The 20,140-nt window shown below is 55.7% G+C and overlaps 3 protein-coding genes across 4 annotated transcripts; all 3 read right to left on the reverse strand.

Moving 5' to 3' along the window:
• Positions 1-2,838: 2,838 nt before the first annotated feature.
• LOC145514076 (uncharacterized) lies at positions 2,839-4,621 on the reverse strand. The gene is made up of 3 exons (XM_081511156.1): positions 4,452-4,621; positions 3,740-4,052; positions 2,839-3,489 (listed from the first exon to the last, which is right to left on the reverse strand). The coding sequence occupies exons 1-3, from the start codon at positions 4,584-4,586 to the stop codon at positions 2,861-2,863; spliced, it is 1,077 nt and encodes a 358-aa protein (XP_081367282.1). The 5' UTR covers positions 4,587-4,621; the 3' UTR covers positions 2,839-2,860.
• Positions 4,622-10,474: 5,853 nt separating this feature from the next.
• Positions 10,475-12,257, reverse strand: LOC145514074 (uncharacterized). 2 transcript variants are annotated; one of them, XM_081511153.1, is made up of 3 exons: positions 12,088-12,257; positions 11,376-11,688; positions 10,475-11,068 (listed from the first exon to the last, which is right to left on the reverse strand). In XM_081511153.1, the coding sequence occupies exons 1-3, from the start codon at positions 12,220-12,222 to the stop codon at positions 10,497-10,499; spliced, it is 1,020 nt and encodes a 339-aa protein (XP_081367279.1). In that variant the 5' UTR covers positions 12,223-12,257; the 3' UTR covers positions 10,475-10,496. The 2 variants fall into 2 exon arrangements, with proteins under 2 accessions (XP_081367279.1, XP_081367278.1); XM_081511152.1 differs by having other exon boundaries at positions 10,475-11,125.
• Positions 12,258-16,948: 4,691 nt separating this feature from the next.
• Positions 16,949-19,898, reverse strand: LOC145514075 (uncharacterized). The gene is made up of 3 exons (XM_081511155.1): positions 19,729-19,898; positions 19,017-19,329; positions 16,949-18,766 (listed from the first exon to the last, which is right to left on the reverse strand). Exons 1-3 carry the CDS (start codon positions 19,861-19,863, stop codon positions 18,138-18,140), a joined length of 1,077 nt encoding a protein of 358 aa, XP_081367281.1. The 5' UTR covers positions 19,864-19,898; the 3' UTR covers positions 16,949-18,137.
• Between the last annotated feature and the right edge of the window lie 242 nt (positions 19,899-20,140).

The following is a 20,140-nucleotide window of genomic DNA, read 5'->3' on the forward strand; positions in this document are numbered from 1 at the left end:
GCATTTACTGTGACAGAAAAAAATTGCCCTGAATTCCATGGACGGAAGAGCCTGGCTGTGTAGAGTTCGTGAGTTGCCGTGAATCAGACACAACTGAGGACACAAAAACTCAATAGACTAAAACACTTTTTGGGGGTGGGGGGAGTGAAAGGGGGTGATGTGGGGTTTTTTGTCTTATATAATAGCCAAGGGAAATCTAGTTTAAACCTAAATTCACATAGATGGGAAAGGTATAGCTCTCCGTCACCGTATTAAAAAAAAAAAAAAACGACTTAATTTTCTGAAAGTTTATTTAGTAGCTTCCTTGAGCAGTTCATTGTGAAGCTTTTTTTTTTTTTTCTGTGACATTGGCCTCATTAAAAAGTACGGTTTGCGTTTACTGGATAATTTTGTTCATTGGTTTGTTAGGGAATCTTGGTAATATTTGAGTTTCCTGGGGAGCATGGTCACATGACCTGGCCCTGGCCAATCGGTGCGTTCTACCTCCCTGGCCACTGTGATTGCCTCCGGACTGGGGCAGTGCCCAATCGGGGCCCAGGGCCGGGCCTCACGTTGGAAGCCAGGGGAAGACGAGCTCTCGTCCTGCTGGGGTAGGGGAAGGGGTGGGGCCGGGGGAGGTCAGGCTCCAGCAGTGGGAGGGGCTTGAGGTCCGCCTGCGGCAGTTGGTGACCTTCCTGCTCCCCTCAGGGCAGAGCCGCCGGCCTGAGAATGAGGGCGCTGCTGAGCCCAGGGGCTGGGATGGCCCGTTGCTGCTGTGGTCCCAGAGCTCCACCCGAGACCTGAGGGAGGCCGTCTGCCCGTGAGTCCTCTCCCGCTTGTCTGTCAGCTTGTTTGAAGCATGCTGGGTTTTCTGCCCAGCTGGCTAAGGGGAGTCCCTGGAAATGCAAGGGTGTGGGTTTTGGCAGACTTCAGGGGAAGACATGCCAGATGAGCCTGGGAGACTCCAGCTTAATCTGGATTCAGGAGATATCTCTTCGGGCCAGCTAGTAATTGTAGGATAAGCCTAATGAGTCTTCACAGGATGAAGAGAGTAACGTGCCAAGGTAGCAATCGATGTCCTCCTTCGAGAGGATGAAGCTGGTGCTCAGAGAAGGGGGGAACTTGGCCACAGCAAGGAGGTGTGCACCCAGACAGAACCCCCAGATCCGGCCATTTGAGCTCAGGGAGGCCAGTGGTGTGGCTTGTCCCTGTGGCAGGGGCCGAGGCACGCAGCCCACCCTGATTCCTGCGGGGGCCTGACTTGGGAAGTGCCATCTGGTAGCTTTGAGACTCACCAAACCAAATTGCACTGGAGAGGGGAAGGACACCTTCCTTCATCCACCCCCCACCCCCGCCGGATTCCCACATACCCTGACCCCTTTCTCTGGATTTCGGAGCCATTTCCAGAGTCCCGCTCATATGACCTCATTCGAAGTGCACTGTGGACGAGCTGCCATGTGCAGCTGCTACCACAGCAGCCAAGGGCTTCAGCTCCCGAGTACCTCCCTTCCTTTGGAACTTGGGGGCCCTCTACTCCCCACTTGCACACCACAGACCTTTGCTGAGGATTGTGGGGACCCTCACTCAGTTTGCAGCACGTTGTAGCCATCCCTGTCCTCTCAATACCTCCCTTGCAACTCAGCTTGTGAGCTCCTTTGGAGCAGCGTGGCCCACCTGGCTGCAACGGAAGAGACACAGCTGACAGGGAAACAACAGCTTAGATCTGACAGCCGGAAAGCTCTGTCAAAAGGGACCTCCCTCTTCACACCGTAGAGGCTGTAGGAGCCGCCAGGGTTTGGGAACCAGTGCTGGGGCCAAAATGACTCCACAGCTGTTTTCCTTCCTGGGGAGGGTTCTGGCTCCAGTGGGAATGGCTCAAGTCTCCTAAGGTTCTGAAAGCCCACTGTGTGCAGATTCACGGTACGCAGAGAGGAGAAGGTGGAGTCCTGCCCTGGAGGTGGGCACAGCTCACGGATGAGCCAGGCAGGCAGGCAGGCAGGCAGGGCATGAGAACACCTGAGCTGCCTTCATGAGTGAATGGTGTGGGGGCAGAGGAAGAGAAGCCGGTCTGCTCCCTCATGTGGTGCCCAGGGCAGGTTGTCCCCAGAGGAAACCCTTACGACGGTGAGGACTATCACTGCTGTTTCCCAAGGGGTTCCGTCGGTGCGTGTCTTCCCCGGAGCGGTCAGGCCGTCTCTAAAGTACACTGGCCATGGGCATTGCCTCTCCTTGGAACTTCCCATGTGTTTCTCTTTTTTATGGAACAGTGATTTTTTAGAGGGGTTCTGGGCCACAAGGTTGTTGGGTCATTTTCTAGCCTTCTGTCGTGAAGAACGCTTTCCTGGGCGTTGGGGTGGTTTGTTGTTCCAGCTCCCTTTCTTGGCTTCTTTTGGGAGCTGGTGCAACAAGAGGAGCTCAGCCTCTGCCTTCTGGCTGAGATGTCACCCTTCAAACAGCAATGCCTGCCTGGAGATAATGATGGCATTTGCCAAAAGGGCTTCGTTTGGCACATGATATCTTGAAAGGACGTACACCGTCCTTTCAGCTATCAAAGGCTAGTTCAAATGACATACAAATGAGAACTCTCCAATGGAGTCTTACAGTAGGTGGAGAGTCCGAAAAAAACTCCTTCAGTCATTTCACTGAGAGTCATTGATTGGGGACACCAAGAATATAGGAAGGAATGCAGAAAGAAAAGATGAAATTGTGTTCAGGATCGGGGGGAGGGATGAACAGGGCGTGCTTGCCTTGAATCCAGGCTTTGTTGGGGGGTGGGGCATAAAGATCGAACGGGTCTGAAACTACAAAGTGGGATGGTAACACAGTATCACCAGAGTTACACAACAGTGTTCCCAAATTGCAACAATGATGAAAAAGTTTACTAATCCCAACTTAACCAAGAGAAATACAGGAAACCATACACAAAATAAAACATCACCAGAAAGGTGGAAACAAACCAAATGCAAAGCAGTTCAGGGGAAAGGAACTCCATGTCCCCTGGGGGCAGACCGAGTTGCCGGCGTCCACGGTGAGCAGACAGGGATGGAGGCTGCAGAGCCGACCGCTCCCCTGGACGTGGTGTTTCCGGCAAGGGCTCTGGGTCTCTGCCCAGAGCGGGGGCTCGTTCTTCCTGCAGGGGCGAGTGAGTCATCGTCGGCGTCTGGGTGTTGCGCGGGAGCCAGGGCAGGCTCTCCCTGCCGAGGCGGTGACTCCTCCTCTGCCTCGGGTTCTCCTGCCAAAGCCCGAGCAGGTACAGGTGCACGTGGAGGTGGAGGTTCTGGCTGAGGGGGTGGGACATCAGTGCCTGGGGCTGGGGGCCCTGCAGGCACGGAGATCCGATCTGCCCGGTGTGCTGGCCAGTACCCAGCTGGCCTGGTGTCTCTGCGAGGACAAGTCTCGGTTCTCCATCTGGCCTCGGTGGATCCCTGGGTCCTGCACCTGGAGCCACCACCTCTGTAGGGACAGGTCTGGGAAGTAGAGCCTGGTTCCAGTTGGAGGCCAGTGCTAGAGCTGGGGGAGAAGCAAAGTTTGCCCACAGGCCAGCCTTGGCATGTGCGTATCCCGGGACAGAAAGCTTCCAAGAGATTCCCAAAGAATACCCAGGGTCGGATGTCTTTTGGGACTGAAGTGTGCAAGATGGGGGTGGGGGTGTGAGGCCAGCGCTTGCTGCAGGCCCAGCAGCATCTTTCGGGGACTCGTCCGTGTGTAGCTCAGCACCCCCTCCCCACACACTCCCGTGCACCAGCCCCAGCGTCCTCACCTCTGTGCTCTGGCGTGCTGGGCTCCAGGTCCTCCTGCTGCCTCAGAGGCCGGGGTTCTCGGGACTCTGGGTCGGAGCCGGGTGTGCTGAGCTCCGTGGCAGCCTCAGACTGGGCCGCCGGGTGTATCCTGGGCGGTGTCTCGGCAGCAGGCCTTCCCCGCCTCCGCTTCGCCCCCGGTGGGGCTGATGCCTCCGTGGGCACGCTCACCTGGAGCCTGCACTGGGCCTCACGGGCGGGGGGGTGGTGCTCCGACCCCTCCCTCCGGGAGGTGGACGGGGTGTCCCCGTCCTCGGCCTCATCACGTGGGAAGCTCTGCAACGACAGTGACCGTCAGCCAGCCGTGCTGGGAGTTTTCCGAGCTGGGCCTGGCCAGTGGAGCCGCTGCTTCTGCCTGCTCGAACTTCTCTTCCCAGAAGGGTCAGAGACGTGTGTCTGCTCAGATCCCCACCCGGGAGGAAAGAGACCCACCTGAGGGTGTGAGGTCAGCCTGGGCGGCCGGCGCTGCCCACACTCTCCCCATCCCACCCAGCCTGCTCTCCCCTGGGGTGTGGACACAACTTGTCCGCAGGCTTCTGACCCCACATCCGCCTGGGCTTCCTTGAGGGAGACACACCCCGAGAAACCCGCATCCACACACACAGGCAAAGGACCCGGTGTTTCCGGGTGGCATGGGAGAGGTGGCCTGGCCCCGCCTGGGGCTCCCCGTGTTACCTTTCTGTTTCTCCGGGCAAAGGGCCAGAGGCCTCTCGGGGGTGCCCTGAGCCAACGTCGACAGGGTGCCCACGCACACTGCCTGTGAGCTCTCCTGAGGCCCCGGCCTCTGGGCAGGGGCAAGCAGCAGAACATCCTGGCAGCAAGTGATCTGGCTGGGGGCTCCTCTCCGCTCTGGAGGCCTGGATACCCGGGTTGCGGGTTCTGTTGGGTTCTGTTGCCGGCAGGTGACATCATTTCCTGGGGTTCGTGCTGAGGTCCCTTCCCCAAAACTTCGCAAGGGAATCTCTGGGTTTCTGACTGCTCGACCACCCCCCTTAGGCCATGTGCAGGCACAGTGACAGCCACACAGCCCAGCCCACAGCCCTGGGGAGGCCTGGGTGCAGCCAGGGCCTGAGCTCCGAGGACCCCGCTGCTCTCAGACCAGGCTCCTTCTTCTCATAAGTGGTGTGGCCCTGGACAAGCATATGCCCCTCAGGGTTTCCCCGGTCTCTCCATCTGCAGAGTGGGGGTCATTCTCCCATCTGTTTCCTAGGTCTGTCGGCCTACGAGCAGCTCCATGCCTTTCCACCTGGGGCTGATATCACGTGGAGCTTGTGCGTTGAGACTTCAGAAAGAAAGACTCCATCCAGGGCTGACACAGCACAGAATGGGGCAGAACGAGGCCTGGATGCGCCGTGGTACCCAGGAAAAGGCACTCCCCCTCCTGACTGTTTGGAGACCCCGCATGCAAGTTGGAGGACCGAAAGGAAGACTCGAAGGTCTCCCTCTCTGATAGAAAAGAGTAGCCAACTTTCTGGTCCTCTGTTTCCATTGAGATTCTGTTCAAGTGTCCCAGCTCGGCTTCTGCGGGTGGCTGAGCTTCTAATGGCTCCCTGCGTTCTTGTCTTTTCCTCTCCAAACCTTCCGTCCGTTTCCCCCTTCTGGGGTGGATGGGCGCTGTCATTGCTTCTACCTTCGAGACAGATTGATGAAAAGTCTGGACCATCGACTCCTTTCCTCTCTTTGGTTCCGTGTCTCTCTCTGGCTGTGTCCCTCTCTTTTCCTTTCTCGATTCAGTCTGTGTCTTCCTCTTTCTCTCTCGTGTGTGGATGGATGGATGCTAGGAATGCACATGTATATGATTAGATGAGGGTTATGTTTTAGGGATAGGTTAGAGGGAGAGAAAGGCTTTAGGTCGGAGTTGGTCATGGGGGAAGGGTCAAGGGTGGTGGTGGTGTTTCTTGGAATCTGAGTGCTGTGCATTCTTTGTCTCTTTCCATATGAACCCCTTCTCAGATACACCACTTGCAAGGAGTCTCTCATGTTCCGTTTCCTATCTTTTGCATTTGTGAATGCTTAGCTTCTCTGTTGTGAAGAGGTTCCATTGGATGGAAACCCATTGGTGTACTTGGTTTCCCTCTTTCCCTTACTTGAAGAGACCCATTTCTACCTCCGCCCAGCAAATGGCAAGGAGACTCTGATGTTAAGGAGCCTTTGACCTACGCTTCTTTCTAGCTAACTCATGACATCAGTCTTTAGGGTGAGGTTTTTCCCCGATATTGAGGTGGTGTGAGATCAAAACCAATAGCGTTCTTCAGATGTAGCTGTCTGGTTTTCCCATGGACATTGATTGAAGAGGCTTTCTTGTTCCCATTTGGATATTCTCCCCTTCTGTGTCAGAGATGAGTTGACCTTGGATGCCGGGGTTTGTTTCTGGACCCTCAACTTTATTCCATCGATCTGGATCTGTGTGTGTTGTTGTATTCCCAATAGCATACTGTCCTGCTGCTGCCGCTGCGGCTAAGTCACTTCAGTCGTGTCTGACTCTGCGCGACCCCATGGCCTGCAGCCTACCAGGCTCCTCCGTCCAGGGCATTTTCCAGGCAAGAGTACTGGAGTGGGTCGCCATCGCCTTCTCCGATACTCTCCTGAGGATCCTAGTTTGGTCGTCTAATTTCCTTTCACACAACCTTGGACGTCCGTATCGGGGCTTTTTCGTCGGATTGTATTGACAATTTAGGCTCTTTTCTGTTTCCGTAACCCCTTTTGCAATTCTTTGTTCGGTGCGAACATGCATTGGCATTTTGGGAGGAATAGCATCGAAGCTGTGGATTGCCTTGTGGGGCTGTGACATCATTTTCCCAATAGGAATTCTTTCAAGACCTGAGCACAGCTTCTCTTTCCAGTGATTGGTGTGGGCTTGATCTTCTTTCTTCCATCTCTCGCCGTTTTGTGAGAACAGGTCCTTCCTTCCCTTCTGGGTTAGATGGACTCGTGGGTATCACTTCAGTGAATGGCATTGTCAGTGGGGGTGATAATTCCCTTCTCATTGGAAGACTTTGCTGTGAGTATTAGAAGTGCAAGTGATTTCTCTTCCCCTTCCTCCCTGTCCATCTCTCAGAGCCACCGGGAAACAGAGGCCTCATCCAGGGTCACACAGGCCTGAGGGAGTGCAACTAGACTGTTGTTTCTTCAGGCCCTCAGTGCTGGACATCATCCGGGATACTCTGTGTGTGTCTTCCTCAGTCTGGCGTCCCTTCAGACCTTTCCCTAGTTTTCACAGGCTTGTTGTGTTGGTGTTCTTTGTCTGTTTGGAGACACGTCCTTGAGAAGCTTTGTGTTTCCACTCATTCGTCTCGCGATGTATGACCTGTCTTTTGCTTTTGTAATGAGGTCTTTCCCACGGTAGATATCTTTGATTTTGCAAAGTCCACTGTATTCTCTGGGTTGTTTTGTGGACTGCCTTTTAGTTTTGTGTGTGAAGACTCAAAGCACGTGTCCGGTTTCTGCTCATTGTTCTTCTAGATTTGTGACAAGTTTTCATGGAAACTTTGTCTAGGGATAACTGGAAGTGAACTCGGTGTAAGGTGTCAAGTCTCCATCTCCATTCATGTCATGCCCTGCAGTTTCCAATTCCCTGTTCCTGAGTGGTTTTGGAGACCTTGTGGGAAGTTTGGTTGCATCGGAGTTTGCATTTCCACCTTGAGTAGATTCACACTGTTCTGCCCTCAGGGACACTGTCAAGGGGGAGTGAGGAGCAGCCTGCACTTGCAGCAGTGACCACACGGTGGGGCGAGTGCTGCTGTCCCCTCTGGGAGCCCCAGGCCACAGGCATCCCAGTGAGGAGCCAGCTCTGTGCTCAGCTGAAAGGAGTTATTCTCTCAGGAGCCTCTGAGCCCTTGCCTTTGGATCACCCAGGGTGGGCATTTACTGTGACAGAAAAAAATTGCCCTGAATTCCATGGACGGAAGAGCCTGGCTGTGTAGAGTTCGTGAGTTGCCGTGAATCAGACACAACTGAGGACACAAAAACTCAATAGACTAAAACACTTTTTGGGGGTTGGGGGAGTGAAAGGGGGTGATGTGGGGTTTTTTGTCTTATATAATAGCCAAGGGAAATCTAGTTTAAACCTAAGTTCACATAGATGGGAAAGGTATAGCTCTCCGTCACCCTATTAAAAAAAAAAAAAAAAACGACTTAACTTTTCTGAAAGTTTAGTAGCTTCCTTGAGCAGTTCATTGTGAAGCATTTTTTTTTTTTTTTCTGTGACATTGGCCTCATTAAAAAGTACGGTTTGCGTTTACTGGATAATTTTGTTCATTGGTTTGTTAGGGAATCTTGGTAATATTTGAGTTTCCTGGGGAGCATGGTCACATGACCTGGCCCTGGCCAATCGGTGCGTTCCACCTCCCTGGCCACTGTGATTGGCTCCGGACTGGGGCAGTGCCCAATCGGGGCCCAGGGCCGGGCCTCACGTTGGAAGCCAGGGGAAGACGAGCTCTCGTCCTGCTGGGGTAGGGGAAGGGGTGGGGCCGGGGGAGGTCAGGCTCCAGCAGTGGGAGGGGCTTGAGGTCCGCCTGCGGCAGTTGGTGACCTTCCTGCTCCCCTCAGGGCAGAGCCGCCGGCCTGAGAATGAGGGCGCTGCTGAGCCCAGGGGCTGGGATGGCCCGTTGCTGCTGTGGTCCCAGAGCTCCACCCGAGACCTGAGGGAGGCCGTCTGCCCGTGAGTCCTCTCCCGCTTGTCTGTCAGCTTGTTTGAAGCATGCTGGGTTTTCTGCCCAGCTGGCTAAGGGGAGTCCCTGGAAATGCAAGGGTGTGGGTTTTGGCAGACTTCAGGGAAGACATGCCAGATGAGCCTGGGAGACTCCAGCTTAATCTGGATTCAGGAGATATCTCTTCGGGCCAGCTAGTAATTGTAGGATAAGCCTAATGAGTCTTCACAGGATGAAGAGAGTAACGTGCCAAGGTAGCAATCGATGTCCTCCTTCGAGAGGATGAAGCTGGTGCTCAGAGAAGGGGGGAACTTGGCCACAGCAAGGAGGTGTGCACCCAGACAGAACCCCCAGGTCCGGCCATTTGAGCTCAGGGAGGCCACTGGTGTGGCTTGTCCCTGTGGCAGGGGCCGAGGCACGCAGCCCACCCTGATTCCTGCGGGGGCCTGACTTGGGAAGTGCCATCTGGTAGCTTTGAGACTCACCAAAGCAAATTGCACTGGAGAGAGGAAGGACACCTTCCTTCATCCACCCCCCACCCCCGCCGGATTCCCACATACCCTGACCCCTTTCTCTGGATTTCGGAGCCATTTCCAGAGTCCCGCTCATATGACCTCATTCGAAGTGCACTGTGGACGAGCTGCCATGTGCAGCTGCTACCACAGCAGCCAAGGGCTTTAGCTCCCGAGTACCTCCCTTCCTTTGGAACTTGGGGGCCCTCTACTCCCCACTTGCACACCACAGACCTTTGCTGAGGATTGTGGGGACCCTCACTCAGTTTGCAGCACGTTGTAGCCATCCCTGTCCTCTCAATACCTCCCTTGCAACTCAGCTTGTGAGCTCCTTTGGAGCAGCGTGGCCCACCTGGCTGCAACGGAAGAGACACAGCTGACAGGGAAACAACAGCTTAGATCTGACAGCCGGAAAGCTCTGTCAAAAGGGACCTCCCTCTTCACACCGTAGAGGCTGTAGGAGCCGCCAGGGTTTGGGAACCAGTGCTGGGGCCAAAATGACTCCAGAGCTGTTTTCCTTCCTGGGGAGGGTTCTGGCTCCAGTGGGAATGGCTCAAGTCTCCTAAGGTTCTGAAAGCCCACTGTGTGCAGATTCACGGTACACAGAGAGGAGAAGGTGGAGTCCTGCCCTGGAGGTGGGCACAGCTCACGGATGAGCCAGGCAGGCAGGCAGGCAGGCAGGGCATGAGAACACCTGAGCTGCCTTCATGAGTGAATGGTGTGGGGGCAGAGGAAGAGAAGCCGGTCTGCTCCCTCATGTGGTGCCCAGGGCAGGTTGTCCCCAGAGGAAACCCTTACGACGGTGAGGACTATCACTGCTGTTTCCCAAGGGGTTCCGTCGGTGCGTGTCTTCCCCGGAGCGGTCAGGCCGTCTCTAAAGTACACTGGCCATGGGCATTGCCTCTCCTTGGAACTTCCCATGTGTTTCTCTTTTTTATGGAACAGTGATTTTTTAGAGGGGTTCTGGGCCACAAGGTTGTTGGGTCATTTTCTAGCCTTCTGTCGTGAAGAACGCTTTCCTGGGCGTTGGGGTGGTTTGTTGTTCCAGCTCCCTTTCTTGGCTTCTTTTGGGAGCTGGTGCAACAAGAGGAGCTCAGCCTCTGCCTTCTGGCTGAGATGTCACCCTTCAAACAGCAATGCCTGCCTGGAGATAATGATGGCATTTGCCAAAAGGGCTTCGTTTGGCACATGATATCTTGAAAGGACGTACACCGTCCTTTCAGCTATCAAAGGCTAGTTCAAATGACATACAAATGAGAACTCTCCAATGGAGTCTTACAGTAGGTGGAGAGTCCGAAAAAAACTCCTTCAGTCATTTCACTGAGAGTCATTGATTGGGGACACCAAGAATATAGGAAGGAATGCAGAAAGAAAAGATGAAATTGTGTTCAGGATCGGGGGGAGGGATGAACAGGGCGTGCTTGCCTTGAATCCAGGCTTTGTTGGGGGGTGGGGCATAAAGATCGAACGGGTCTGAAACTACAAAGTGGGATGGTAACACAGTATCACCAGAGTTACACAACAGTGTTCCCAAATTGCAACAATGATGAAAAAGTTTACTAATCCCAACTTAACCAAGAGAAATACAGGAAACCATACACAAAATAAAACATCACCAGAAAGGTGGAAACAAACCAAATGCAAAGCAGTTCAGGGGAAAGGAACTCCATGTCCCCTGGGGGCAGACCGAGTTGCCGGCGTCCACGGTGAGCAGACAGGGATGGAGGCTGCAGAGCCGACCGCTCCCCTGGACGTGGTGTTTCCGGCAAGGGCTCTGGGTCTCTGCCCAGAGCGGGGGCTCGTTCTTCCTGCAGGGGCGAGTGAGTCATCGTCGGCGTCTGGGTGTTGCGCGGGAGCCAGGGCAGGCTCTCCCTGCCGAGGCGGTGACTCCTCCTCTGCCTCGGGTTCTCCTGCCAAAGCCCGAGCAGGTACAGGTGCACGTGGAGGTGGAGGTTCTGGCTGAGGGGGTGGGACATCAGTGCCTGGGGCTGGGGGCCCTGCAGGCACGGAGATCCGATCTGCCCGGTGTGCTGGCCAGTACCCAGCTGGCCTGGTGTCTCTGCGAGGGCAAGTCTCGGTTCTCCATCTGGCCTCGGTGGATCCCTGGGTCCTGCACCTGGAGCCACCACCTCTGTAGGGACAGGTCTGGGAAGTAGAGCCTGGTTCCAGTTGGAGGCCAGTGCTAGAGCTGGGGGAGAAGCAAAGTTTGCCCACAGGCCAGCCTTGGCATGTGCGTATCCCGGGACAGAAAGCTTCCAAGAGATTCCCAAAGAATACCCAGGGTCGGATGTCTTTTGGGACTGAAGTGTGCAAGATGGGGGTGGGGGTGTGAGGCCAGCGCTTGCTGCAGGCCCAGCAGCATCTTTCGGGGACTCGTCCGTGTGTAGCTCAGCACCCCCTCCCCACACACTCCCGTGCACCAGCCCCAGCGTCCTCACCTCTGTGCTCTGGCGTGCTGGGCTCCAGGTCCTCCTGCTGCCTCAGAGGCCGGGGTTCTCGGGACTCTGGGTCGGAGCCGGGTGTGCTGAGCTCCGTGGCAGCCTCAGACTGGGCCGCCGGGTGTATCCTGGGCGGTGTCTCGGCAGCAGGCCTTCCCCGCCTCCGCTTCGCCCCCGGTGGGGCTGATGCCTCCGTGGGCACGCTCACCTGGAGCCTGCACTGGGCCTCACGGGCGGGGGGGTGGTGCTCCGACCCCTCCCTCCGGGAGGTGGACGGGGTGTCCCCGTCCTCGGCCTCATCACGTGGGAAGCTCTGCAACGACAGTGACCGTCAGCCAGCCGTGCTGGGAGTTTTCCGAGCTGGGCCTGGCCAGTGGAGCCGCTGCTTCTGCCTGCTCGAACTTCTCTTCCCAGAAGGGTCAGAGACGTGTGTCTGCTCAGATCCCCACCCGGGAGGAAAGAGACCCACCTGAGGGTGTGAGGTCAGCCTGGGCGGCCGGCGCTGCCCGCACTCTCCCCATCCCACCCAGCCTGCTCTCCCCTGGGGTGTGGACACAACTTGTCCACAGGCTTCTGACCCCACATCCGCCTGGGCTTCCTTGAGGGAGACACACCCCGAGAAACCCGCATCCACACACACAGGCAAAGGACCCGGTGTTTCCGGGTGGCATGGGAGAGGTGGCCTGGCCCCGCCTGGGGCTCCCCGTGTTACCTTTCTGTTTCTCCGGGCAAAGGGCCAGAGGCCTCTCGGGGGTGCCCTGAGCCAACGTCGACAGGGTGCCCACGCACACTGCCTGTGAGCTCTCCTGAGGCCCCGGCCTCTGGGCAGGGGCAAACAGCAGAACATCCCGGCAGCAAGTGATCTGGCTGGGGGCTCCTCTCCGCTCTGGAGGCCTGGATACCCGGGTTGCGGGTTCTGTTGGGTTCTGTTGCCGGCAGGTGACATCATTTCCTGGGGTTCGTGCTGAGGTCCCTTCCCCAAAACTTCGCAAGGGAATCTCTGGGTTTCTGACTGCTCGACCACCCCCCTTAGGCCATGTGCAGGCACAGTGACAGCCACACAGCCCAGCCCACAGCCCTGGGGAGGCCTGGGTGCAGCCAGGGCCTGAGCTCCGAGGACCCCGCTGCTCTCAGACCAGGCTCCTTCTTCTCATAAGTGGTGTGGCCCTGGACAAGCATATGCCCCTCAGGGTTTCCCCGGTCTCTCCATCTGCAGAGTGGGGGTCATTCTCCCATCTGTTTCCTAGGTCTGTCGGCCTACGAGCAGCTCCATGCCTTTCCACCTGGGGCTGATATCACGTGGAGCTTGTGCGCTGAGACTTCAGAAAGAAAGACTCCATCCAGGGCTGACACAGCACAGAATGGGGCAGAACGAGGCCTGGATGCGCCGTGGTACCCAGGAAAAGGCACTCCCCCTCCTGACTGTTTGGAGACCCCGCATGCAAGTTGGAGGACCGAAAGGAAGTCTCGAAGGTCTCCCTCTCTGATAGAAAAGAGTAGCCAACTTTCTGGTTCTCTGTTTCCATTGAGATTCTGTTCAAGTGTCCCAGCTCGGCTTCTGCGGGTGGCTGAGCTTCTAATGGCTCCCTGCGTTCTTGTCTTTTCCTCTCCAAACCTTCCGTCCGTTTCCCCCTTCTGGGGTGGATGGGCGCTGTCATTGCTTCTACCTTCGAGACAGATTGATGAAAAGTCTGGACCATCGACTCCTTTCCTCTCTTTGGTTCCGTGTCTCTCTCTGGCTGTGTCCCTCTCTTTTCCTTTCTCGATTCAGTCTGTGTCTTCCTCTTTCTCTCTCGTGTGTGGATGGATGGATGCTAGGAATGCACATGTATATGATTAGATGAGGGTTATGTTTTAGGGATAGGTTAGAGGGAGAGAAAGGCTTTAGGTCGGAGTTGGTCATGGGGGAAGGGTCAAGGGTGGTGGTGGTGTTTCTTGGAATCTGAGTGCTGTGCATTCTTCGTCTCTTTCCATATGAACCCCTTCTCAGATACACCACTTGCAAGGAGTCTCTCATGTTCCGTTTCCTATCTTTTGCATTTGTGAATGCTTAGCTTCTCTGTTGTGAAGAGGTTCCATTGGATGGAAACCCATTGGTGTACTTGGTTTCCCTCTTTCCCTTACTTGAAGAGACCCATTTCTACCTCCGCCCAGCAAATGGCAAGGAGACTCTGATGTTAAGGAGCCTTTGACCTACGCTTCTTTCTAGCTATCTCATGACATCAGTCTTTAGGGTGAGGTTTTTCCCCGATATTGAGGTGGTGTGAGATCAAAACCAATAGCGTTCTTCAGATGTAGCTGTCTGGTTTTCCCATGGACATTGATTGAAGAGGCTTTCTTGTTCCCATTTGGATATTCTCCCCTTCTGTGTCAGAGATGAGTTGACCTTGGATGCCGGGGTTTGTTTCTGGACCCTCAACTTTATTCCATCGATCTGGATCTGTGTGTGTTGTTGTATTCCCAATAGCATACTGTCCTGCTGCTGCCGCTGCGGCTAAGTCACTTCAGTCGTGTCTGACTCTGCGCGACCCCATGGCCTGCAGCCTACCAGGCTGCTCCGTCCAGGGCATTTTCCAGGCAAGAGTACTGGAGTGGGTCGCCATCGCCTTCTCCGATACTCTCCTGAGGATCCTAGTTTGGTCGTCTAATTTCCTTTCACACAACCTTGGACGTCCGTATCGGGGCTTTTTCGTCGGATTGTATTGACAATTTAGGCTCTTTTCTGTTTCCGTAACCCCTTTTGCAATTCTTTGTTCGGTGCGAACATGCATTGGCATTTTGGGAGGAATAGCATCGAAGCTGTGGATTGCCTTGTGGGGCTGTGACATCATTTTCCCAATAGGAATTCTTTCAAGCCCTGAGCACAGCTTCTCTTTCCAGTGATTGGTGTGGGCTTGATCTTCTTTCTTCCATCTCTCGCCGTTTTGTGAGAACAGGTCCTTCCTTCCCTTCTGGGTTAGATGGACTCGTGGGTATCACTTCAGTGAATGGCATTGTCAGTGGGGGTGATAATTCCCTTCTCATTGGAAGACTTTGCTGTGAGTATTAGAAGTGCAAGTGATTTCTCTTCCCCTTCCTCCCTGTCCATCTCTCAGAGCCACCGGGAAACAGAGGCCTCATCCAGGGTCACACAGGCCTGAGGGAGTGCAACTAGACTGTTGTTTCTTCAGGCCCTCAGTGCTGGACATCATCCGGGATACTCTGTGTGTGTCTTCCTCAGTCTGGCGTCCCTTCAGACCTTTCCCTAGTTTTCACAGGCTTGTTGTGTTGGTGTTCTTTGTCTGTTTGGAGACACGTCCTTGAGAAGCTTTGTGTTTCCACTCATTCGTCTCGCGATGTATGACCTGTCTTTTGCTTTTGTAATGAGGTCTTTCCCACGGTAGATGTCTTTGATTTTGCAAAGTCCACTGTATTCTCTGGGTTGTTTTGTGGACTGCCTTTTAGTTTTGTGTGTGAAGACTCAAAGCACGTGTCCGGTTTCTGCTCATTGTTCTTCTAGATTTGTGACAAGTTTTCATGGAAACTTTGTCTAGGGATAACTGGAAGTGAACTCGGTGTAAGGTGTCAAGTCTCCATCTCCATTCATGTCATGCCCTGCAGTTTCCAATTCCCTGTTCCTGAGTGGTTTTGGAGACCTTGTGGGAAGTTTGGTTGCATCGGAGTTTGCATTTCCACCTTGAGTAGATTCACACTGTTCTGCCCTCAGGGACACTGTCAAGGGGGAGTGAGGAGCAGCCTGCACTTGCAGCAGTGACCACACGGTGGGGCGAGTGCTGCTGTCCCCTCTGGGAGCCCCAGGCCACAGGCATCCCAGTGAGGAGCCAGCTCTGTGCTCAGCTGAAAGGAGTTATTCTCTCAGGAGCCTCTGAGCCCTTGCCTTTGGATCACCCAGGGTGGGCATTTACTGTGACAGAAAAAAATTGCCCTGAATTCCATGGACGGAAGAGCCTGGCTGTGTAGAGTTCGTGAGTTGCCGTGAATCAGACACAACTGAGGACACAAAAACTCAATAGACTAAAACACTTTTTGGGGGTTGGGGGAGTGAAAGGGGGTGATGTGGGGTTTTTTGTCTTATATAATAGCCAAGGGAAATCTAGTTTAAACCTAAGTTCACATAGATGGGAAAGGTATAGCTCTCCGTCACCCTATTAAAAAAAAAAAAAAAAAAAACGACTTAACTTTTCTGAAAGTTTATTTAGTAGCTTCCTTGAGCAGTTCATTGTGAAGCTTTTTTTTTTTTTTTCTGTGACATTGGCCTCATTAAAAAGTACGGTTTGCGTTTACTGGATAATTTTGTTCATTGGTTTGTTAGGGAATCTTGGTAATATTTGAGTTTCCTGGGGAGCATGGTCACATGACCTGGCCCTGGCCAATCGGTGCGTTCCACCTCCCTGGCCACTGTGATTGGCTCCGGACTGGGGCAGTGCCCAATCGGGGCCCAGGGCCGGGCCTCACGTTGGAAGCCAGGGGAAGACGAGCTCTCGTCCTGCTGGGGTAGGGGAAGGGGTGGGGCCGGGGGAGGTCAGGCTCCAGCAGTGGGAGGGGCTTGAGGTCCGCCTGCGGCAGTTGGTGACCTTCCTGCTCCCCTCAGGGCAGAGCCGCCGGCCTGAGAATGAGGGCGCTGCTGAGCCCAGGGGCTGGGATGGCCCGTTGCTGCTGTGGTCCCAGAGCTCCACCCGAGACCTGAGGGAGGCCGTCTGCCCGTGAGTCCTCTCCCGCTTGTCTGTCAGCTTGTTTGAAGCATGCTGGGTTTTCTGCCCAGCTGGCTAAGGGGAGTCCCTGGAAATGCAAGGGTGTGGGTTTTGGCAGACTTCAGGGAAGACATGCCAGATGAGCCTGGGAGACTCCAGCTTAATCTGGATTCAGGAGATATCTCTTCGGGCCAGCTAGTAATTGTAGGATAAGCCTAATGAGTCTTCACAGGATGAAGAGAGTAACGTGCCAAGGTAGCAATCGATGTCCTCCTTCGAGAGGATGAAGCTGGTGCTCAGAGAAGGGGGGAACTTGGCCACAGCAAGGAGGTGTGCACCCAGACAGAACCCCCAGGTCCGGCCATTTGAGCTCAGGGAGGCCACTGGTGTGGCTTGTCCCTGTGGCAGGGGCCGAGGCACGCAGCCCACCCTGATTCCTGCGGGGGCCTGACTTGGGAAGTGCCATCTGGTAGCTTTGAGACTCACCAAAGCAAATTGCACTGGAGAGAGGAAGGACACCTTCCTTCATCCACCCCCCACCCCCGCCGGATTCCCACATACCCTGACCCCTTTCTCTGGATTTCGGAGCCATTTCCAGAGTCCCGCTCATATGACCTCATTCGAAGTGCACTGTGGACGAGCTGCCATGTGCAGCTGCTACCACAGCAGCCAAGGGCTTTAGCTCCCGAGTACCTCCCTTCCTTTGGAACTTGGGGGCCCTCTACTCCCCACTTGCACACCACAGACCTTTGCTGAGGATTGTGGGGACCCTCACTCAGTTTGCAGCACGTTGTAGCCATCCCTGTCCTCTCAATACCTCCCTTGCAACTCAGCTTGTGAGCTCCTTTGGAGCAGCGTGGCCCACCTGGCTGCAACGGAAGAGACACAGCTGACAGGGAAACAACAGCTTAGATCTGACAGCCGGAAAGCTCTGTCAAAAGGGACCTCCCTCTTCACACCGTAGAGGCTGTAGGAGCCGCCAGGGTTTGGGAACCAGTGCTGGGGCCAAAATGACTCCACAGCTGTTTTCCTTCCTGGGGAGGGTTCTGGCTCCAGTGGGAATGGCTCAAGTCTCCTAAGGTTCTGAAAGCCCACTGTGTGCAGATTCACGGTACACAGAGAGGAGAAGGTGGAGTCCTGCCCTGGAGGTGGGCACAGCTCACGGATGAGCCAGGCAGGCAGGCAGGCAGGCAGGGCATGAGAACACCTGAGCTGCCTTCATGAGTGAATGGTGTGGGGGCAGAGGAAGAGAAGCCGGTCTGCTCCCTCATGTGGTGCCCAGGGCAGGTTGTCCCCAGAGGCAACCCTTACGACGGTGAGGACTATCACTGCTGTTTCCCAAGGGGTTCCGTCGGTGCGTGTCTTCCCCGGAGCGGTCAGGCCGTCTCTAAAGTACACTGGCCATGGGCATTGCCTCTCCTTGGAACTTCCCATGTGTTTCTCTTTTTTATGGAACAGTGATTTTTTAGAGGGGTTCTGGGCCACAAGGTTGTTGGGTCATTTTCTAGCCTTCTGTCGTGAAGAACGCTTTCCTGGGCGTTGGGGTGGTTTGTTGCTCCAGCTCCCTTTCTTGGCTTCTTTTGGGAGCTGGTGCAACAAGAGGAGCTCAGCCTCTGCCTTCTGGGTGAGATGTCACCCTTCAAACAGCAATGCCTGCCTGGAGATAATGATGGCATTTGCCAAAAGGGCTTCGTTTGGCACATGATATCTTGAAAGGACGTACACCGTCCTTTCAGCTATCAAAGGCTAGTTCAAATGACATACAAATGAGAACTCTCCAATGGAGTCTTACAGTAGGTGGAGAGTCCGAAAAAAACTCCTTCAGTCATTTCACTGAGAGTCATTGATTGGGGACACCAAGAATATAGGAAGGAATGCAGAAAGAAAAGATGAAATTGTGTTCAGGATCGGGGGAGGGATGAACAGGGCGTGCTTGCCTTGAATCCAGGCTTTGTTGGGGGGTGGGGCATAAAGATCGAACGGGTCTGAAACTACAAATTGGGATGGTAACACAGTATCACCAGAGTTACACAACAGTGTTCCCAAATTGCAACAATGATGAAAAAGTTTACTAATCCCAACTTAACCAAGAGAAATACAGGAAACCATACACAAAATAAAACATCACCAGAAAGGTGGAAACAAACCAAATGCAAAGCAGTTCAGGGGAAAGGAACTCCATGTCCCCTGGGGGCAGACCGAGTTGCCCGCGTCCACGGTGAGCAGACAGGGATGGAGGCTGCAGAGCCGACCGCTCCCCTGGACGTGGTGTTTCCGGCAAGGGCTCTGGGTCTCTGCCCAGAGCGGGGGCTCGTTCTTCCTGCAGGGGCGGGTGAGTCATCGTCCGCGTCTGGGTGTTGCGCGGGAGCCAGGGCAGGCTCCCCCTGCCGAGGCGGTGACTCCTCCTCTGCCTCGGGTTCTCCTGCCAAAGCCCGAGCAGGTACAGGTGCACGTGGAGGTGGAGGTTCTGGCTGAGGGGGTGGGACGTCAGTGCCTGGGGCTGGGGGCCCTGCAGGCACGGAGATCCGATCTGCCCGGTGTGCTGGCCAGTACCCAGCTGGCCTGGTGTCTCTGCGAGGGCAAGTCTCGGTTCTCCATCTGGCCTCGGTGGATCCCTGGGTCCTGCACCTGGAGCCACCACCTCTGTAGGGACAGGTCTGGGAAGTAGAGCCTGGTTCCAGTTGGAGGCCAGTGCTAGAGCTGGGGGAGAAGCAAAGTTTGCCCACAGGCCAGCCTTGGCATGTGCGTATCCCGGGACAGAAAGCTTCCAAGAGATTCCCAAAGAATACCCAGGGTCGGATGTCTTTTGGGACTGAAGTGTGCAAGATGGGGGTGGGGGTGTGAGGCCAGCGCTTGCTGCAGGCCCAGCAGCATCTTTCGGGGACTCGTCCGTGTGTAGCTCAGCACCCCCTCCCCACACACTCCCGTGCACCAGCCCCAGCGTCCTCACCTCTGTGCTCTGGCGTGCTGGGCTCCAGGTCCTCCTGCTGCCTCAGAGGCCGGGGTTCTCGGGACTCTGGGTCGGAGCCGGGTGTGCTGAGCTCCGTGGCAGCCTCAGACTGGGCCGCCGGGTGTATCCTGGGCGGTGTCTCGGCAGCAGGCCTTCCCCGCCTCCGCTTCGCCCCCGGTGGGGCTGATGCCTCCGTGGGCACGCTCACCTGGAGCCTGCACTGGGCCTCACGGGCGGGGGGGTGGTGCTCCGACCCCTCCCTCCGGGAGGTGGACGGGGTGTCCCCGTCCTCGGCCTCATCACGTGGGAAGCTCTGCAACGACAGTGACCGTCAGCCAGCCGTGCTGGGAGTTTTCCGAGCTGGACCTGGCCAGTGGAGCCGCTGCTTCTGCCTGCTCGAACTTCTCTTCCCAGAAGGGTCAGAGACGTGTGTCTGCTCAGATCCCCACCCGGGAGGAAAGAGACCCACCTGAGGGTGTGAGGTCAGCCTGGGCGGCCGGCGCTGCCCGCACTCTCCCCATCCCACCCAGCCTGCTCTCCCCTGGGGTGTGGACACAACTTGTCTGCAGGCTTCTGACCCCACATCCGCCTGGGCTTCCTTGAGGGAGACACACCCCGAGAAACCCGCATCCACACACACAGGCAAAGGACCCGGTGTTTCCGGGTGGCATGGGAGAGGTGGCCTGGCCCCGCCTGGGGCTCCCCGTGTTACCTTTCTGTTTCTCCGGGCAAAGGGCCAGAGGCCTCTCGGGGGTGCCCTGAGCCAACGTCGACAGGGTGCCCACGCACACTGCCTGTGAGCTCTCCTGAGGCCCCGGCCTCTGGGCAGGGGCAAACAGCAGAACATCCCGGCAGCAAGTGATCTGGCTGGGGGCTCCTCTCCGCTCTGGAGGCCTGGATACCCGGGTTGCGGGTTCTGTTGGGTTCTGTTGCCGGCAGGTGACATCATTTCCTGGGGTTCGTGCTGAGGTCCCTTCCCCAAAACTTCGCAAGGGAATCTCTGGGTTTCTGACTGCTCGACCACCCCCCTTAGGCCATGTGCAGGCACAGTGACAGCCACACAGCCCAGCCCACAGCCCTGGGGAGGCCTGGGTGCAGCCAGGGCCTGAGCTCCGAGGACCCCG

Source organism: Giraffa tippelskirchi, chromosome 7 (assembly GCF_054371585.1).
Source record: "Giraffa tippelskirchi isolate mGirTip1 chromosome 7, T2T-mGirTip1v1.2.pri, whole genome shotgun sequence".
NCBI classification, from domain to species: Eukaryota; Metazoa; Chordata; class Mammalia; order Artiodactyla; family Giraffidae; genus Giraffa; species Giraffa tippelskirchi.

Excerpts from the sequence above, each read along its gene's own strand:
- LOC145514076 (XM_081511156.1), bottom strand. The coding sequence starts at position 4,586 with ATGTTCTGCTGCTTGCCCCTGCCCAGAGGCCGGGGCCTCAGGAGAGCT. Across the intron at positions 4,053-4,451 it reads TTGCCCGGAGAAACAGAAAG|AGCTTCCCACGTGATGAGGC; the intron begins GTAACACGGGGA and ends CTGTCGTTGCAG. Across the intron at positions 3,490-3,739 it reads CAGCACGCCAGAGCACAGAG|CTCTAGCACTGGCCTCCAAC; the intron begins GTGAGGACGCTG and ends CTTCTCCCCCAG.
- LOC145514075 (XM_081511155.1), bottom strand. The coding sequence starts at position 19,863 with ATGTTCTGCTGTTTGCCCCTGCCCAGAGGCCGGGGCCTCAGGAGAGCT. Across the intron at positions 19,330-19,728 it reads TTGCCCGGAGAAACAGAAAG|AGCTTCCCACGTGATGAGGC; the intron begins GTAACACGGGGA and ends CTGTCGTTGCAG. Across the intron at positions 18,767-19,016 it reads CAGCACGCCAGAGCACAGAG|CTCTAGCACTGGCCTCCAAC; the intron begins GTGAGGACGCTG and ends CTTCTCCCCCAG.
- LOC145514074 (XM_081511152.1), bottom strand. The coding sequence starts at position 12,222 with ATGTTCTGCTGTTTGCCCCTGCCCAGAGGCCGGGGCCTCAGGAGAGCT. Across the intron at positions 11,689-12,087 it reads TTGCCCGGAGAAACAGAAAG|AGCTTCCCACGTGATGAGGC; the intron begins GTAACACGGGGA and ends CTGTCGTTGCAG. Across the intron at positions 11,126-11,375 it reads CAGCACGCCAGAGCACAGAG|CTCTAGCACTGGCCTCCAAC; the intron begins GTGAGGACGCTG and ends CTTCTCCCCCAG.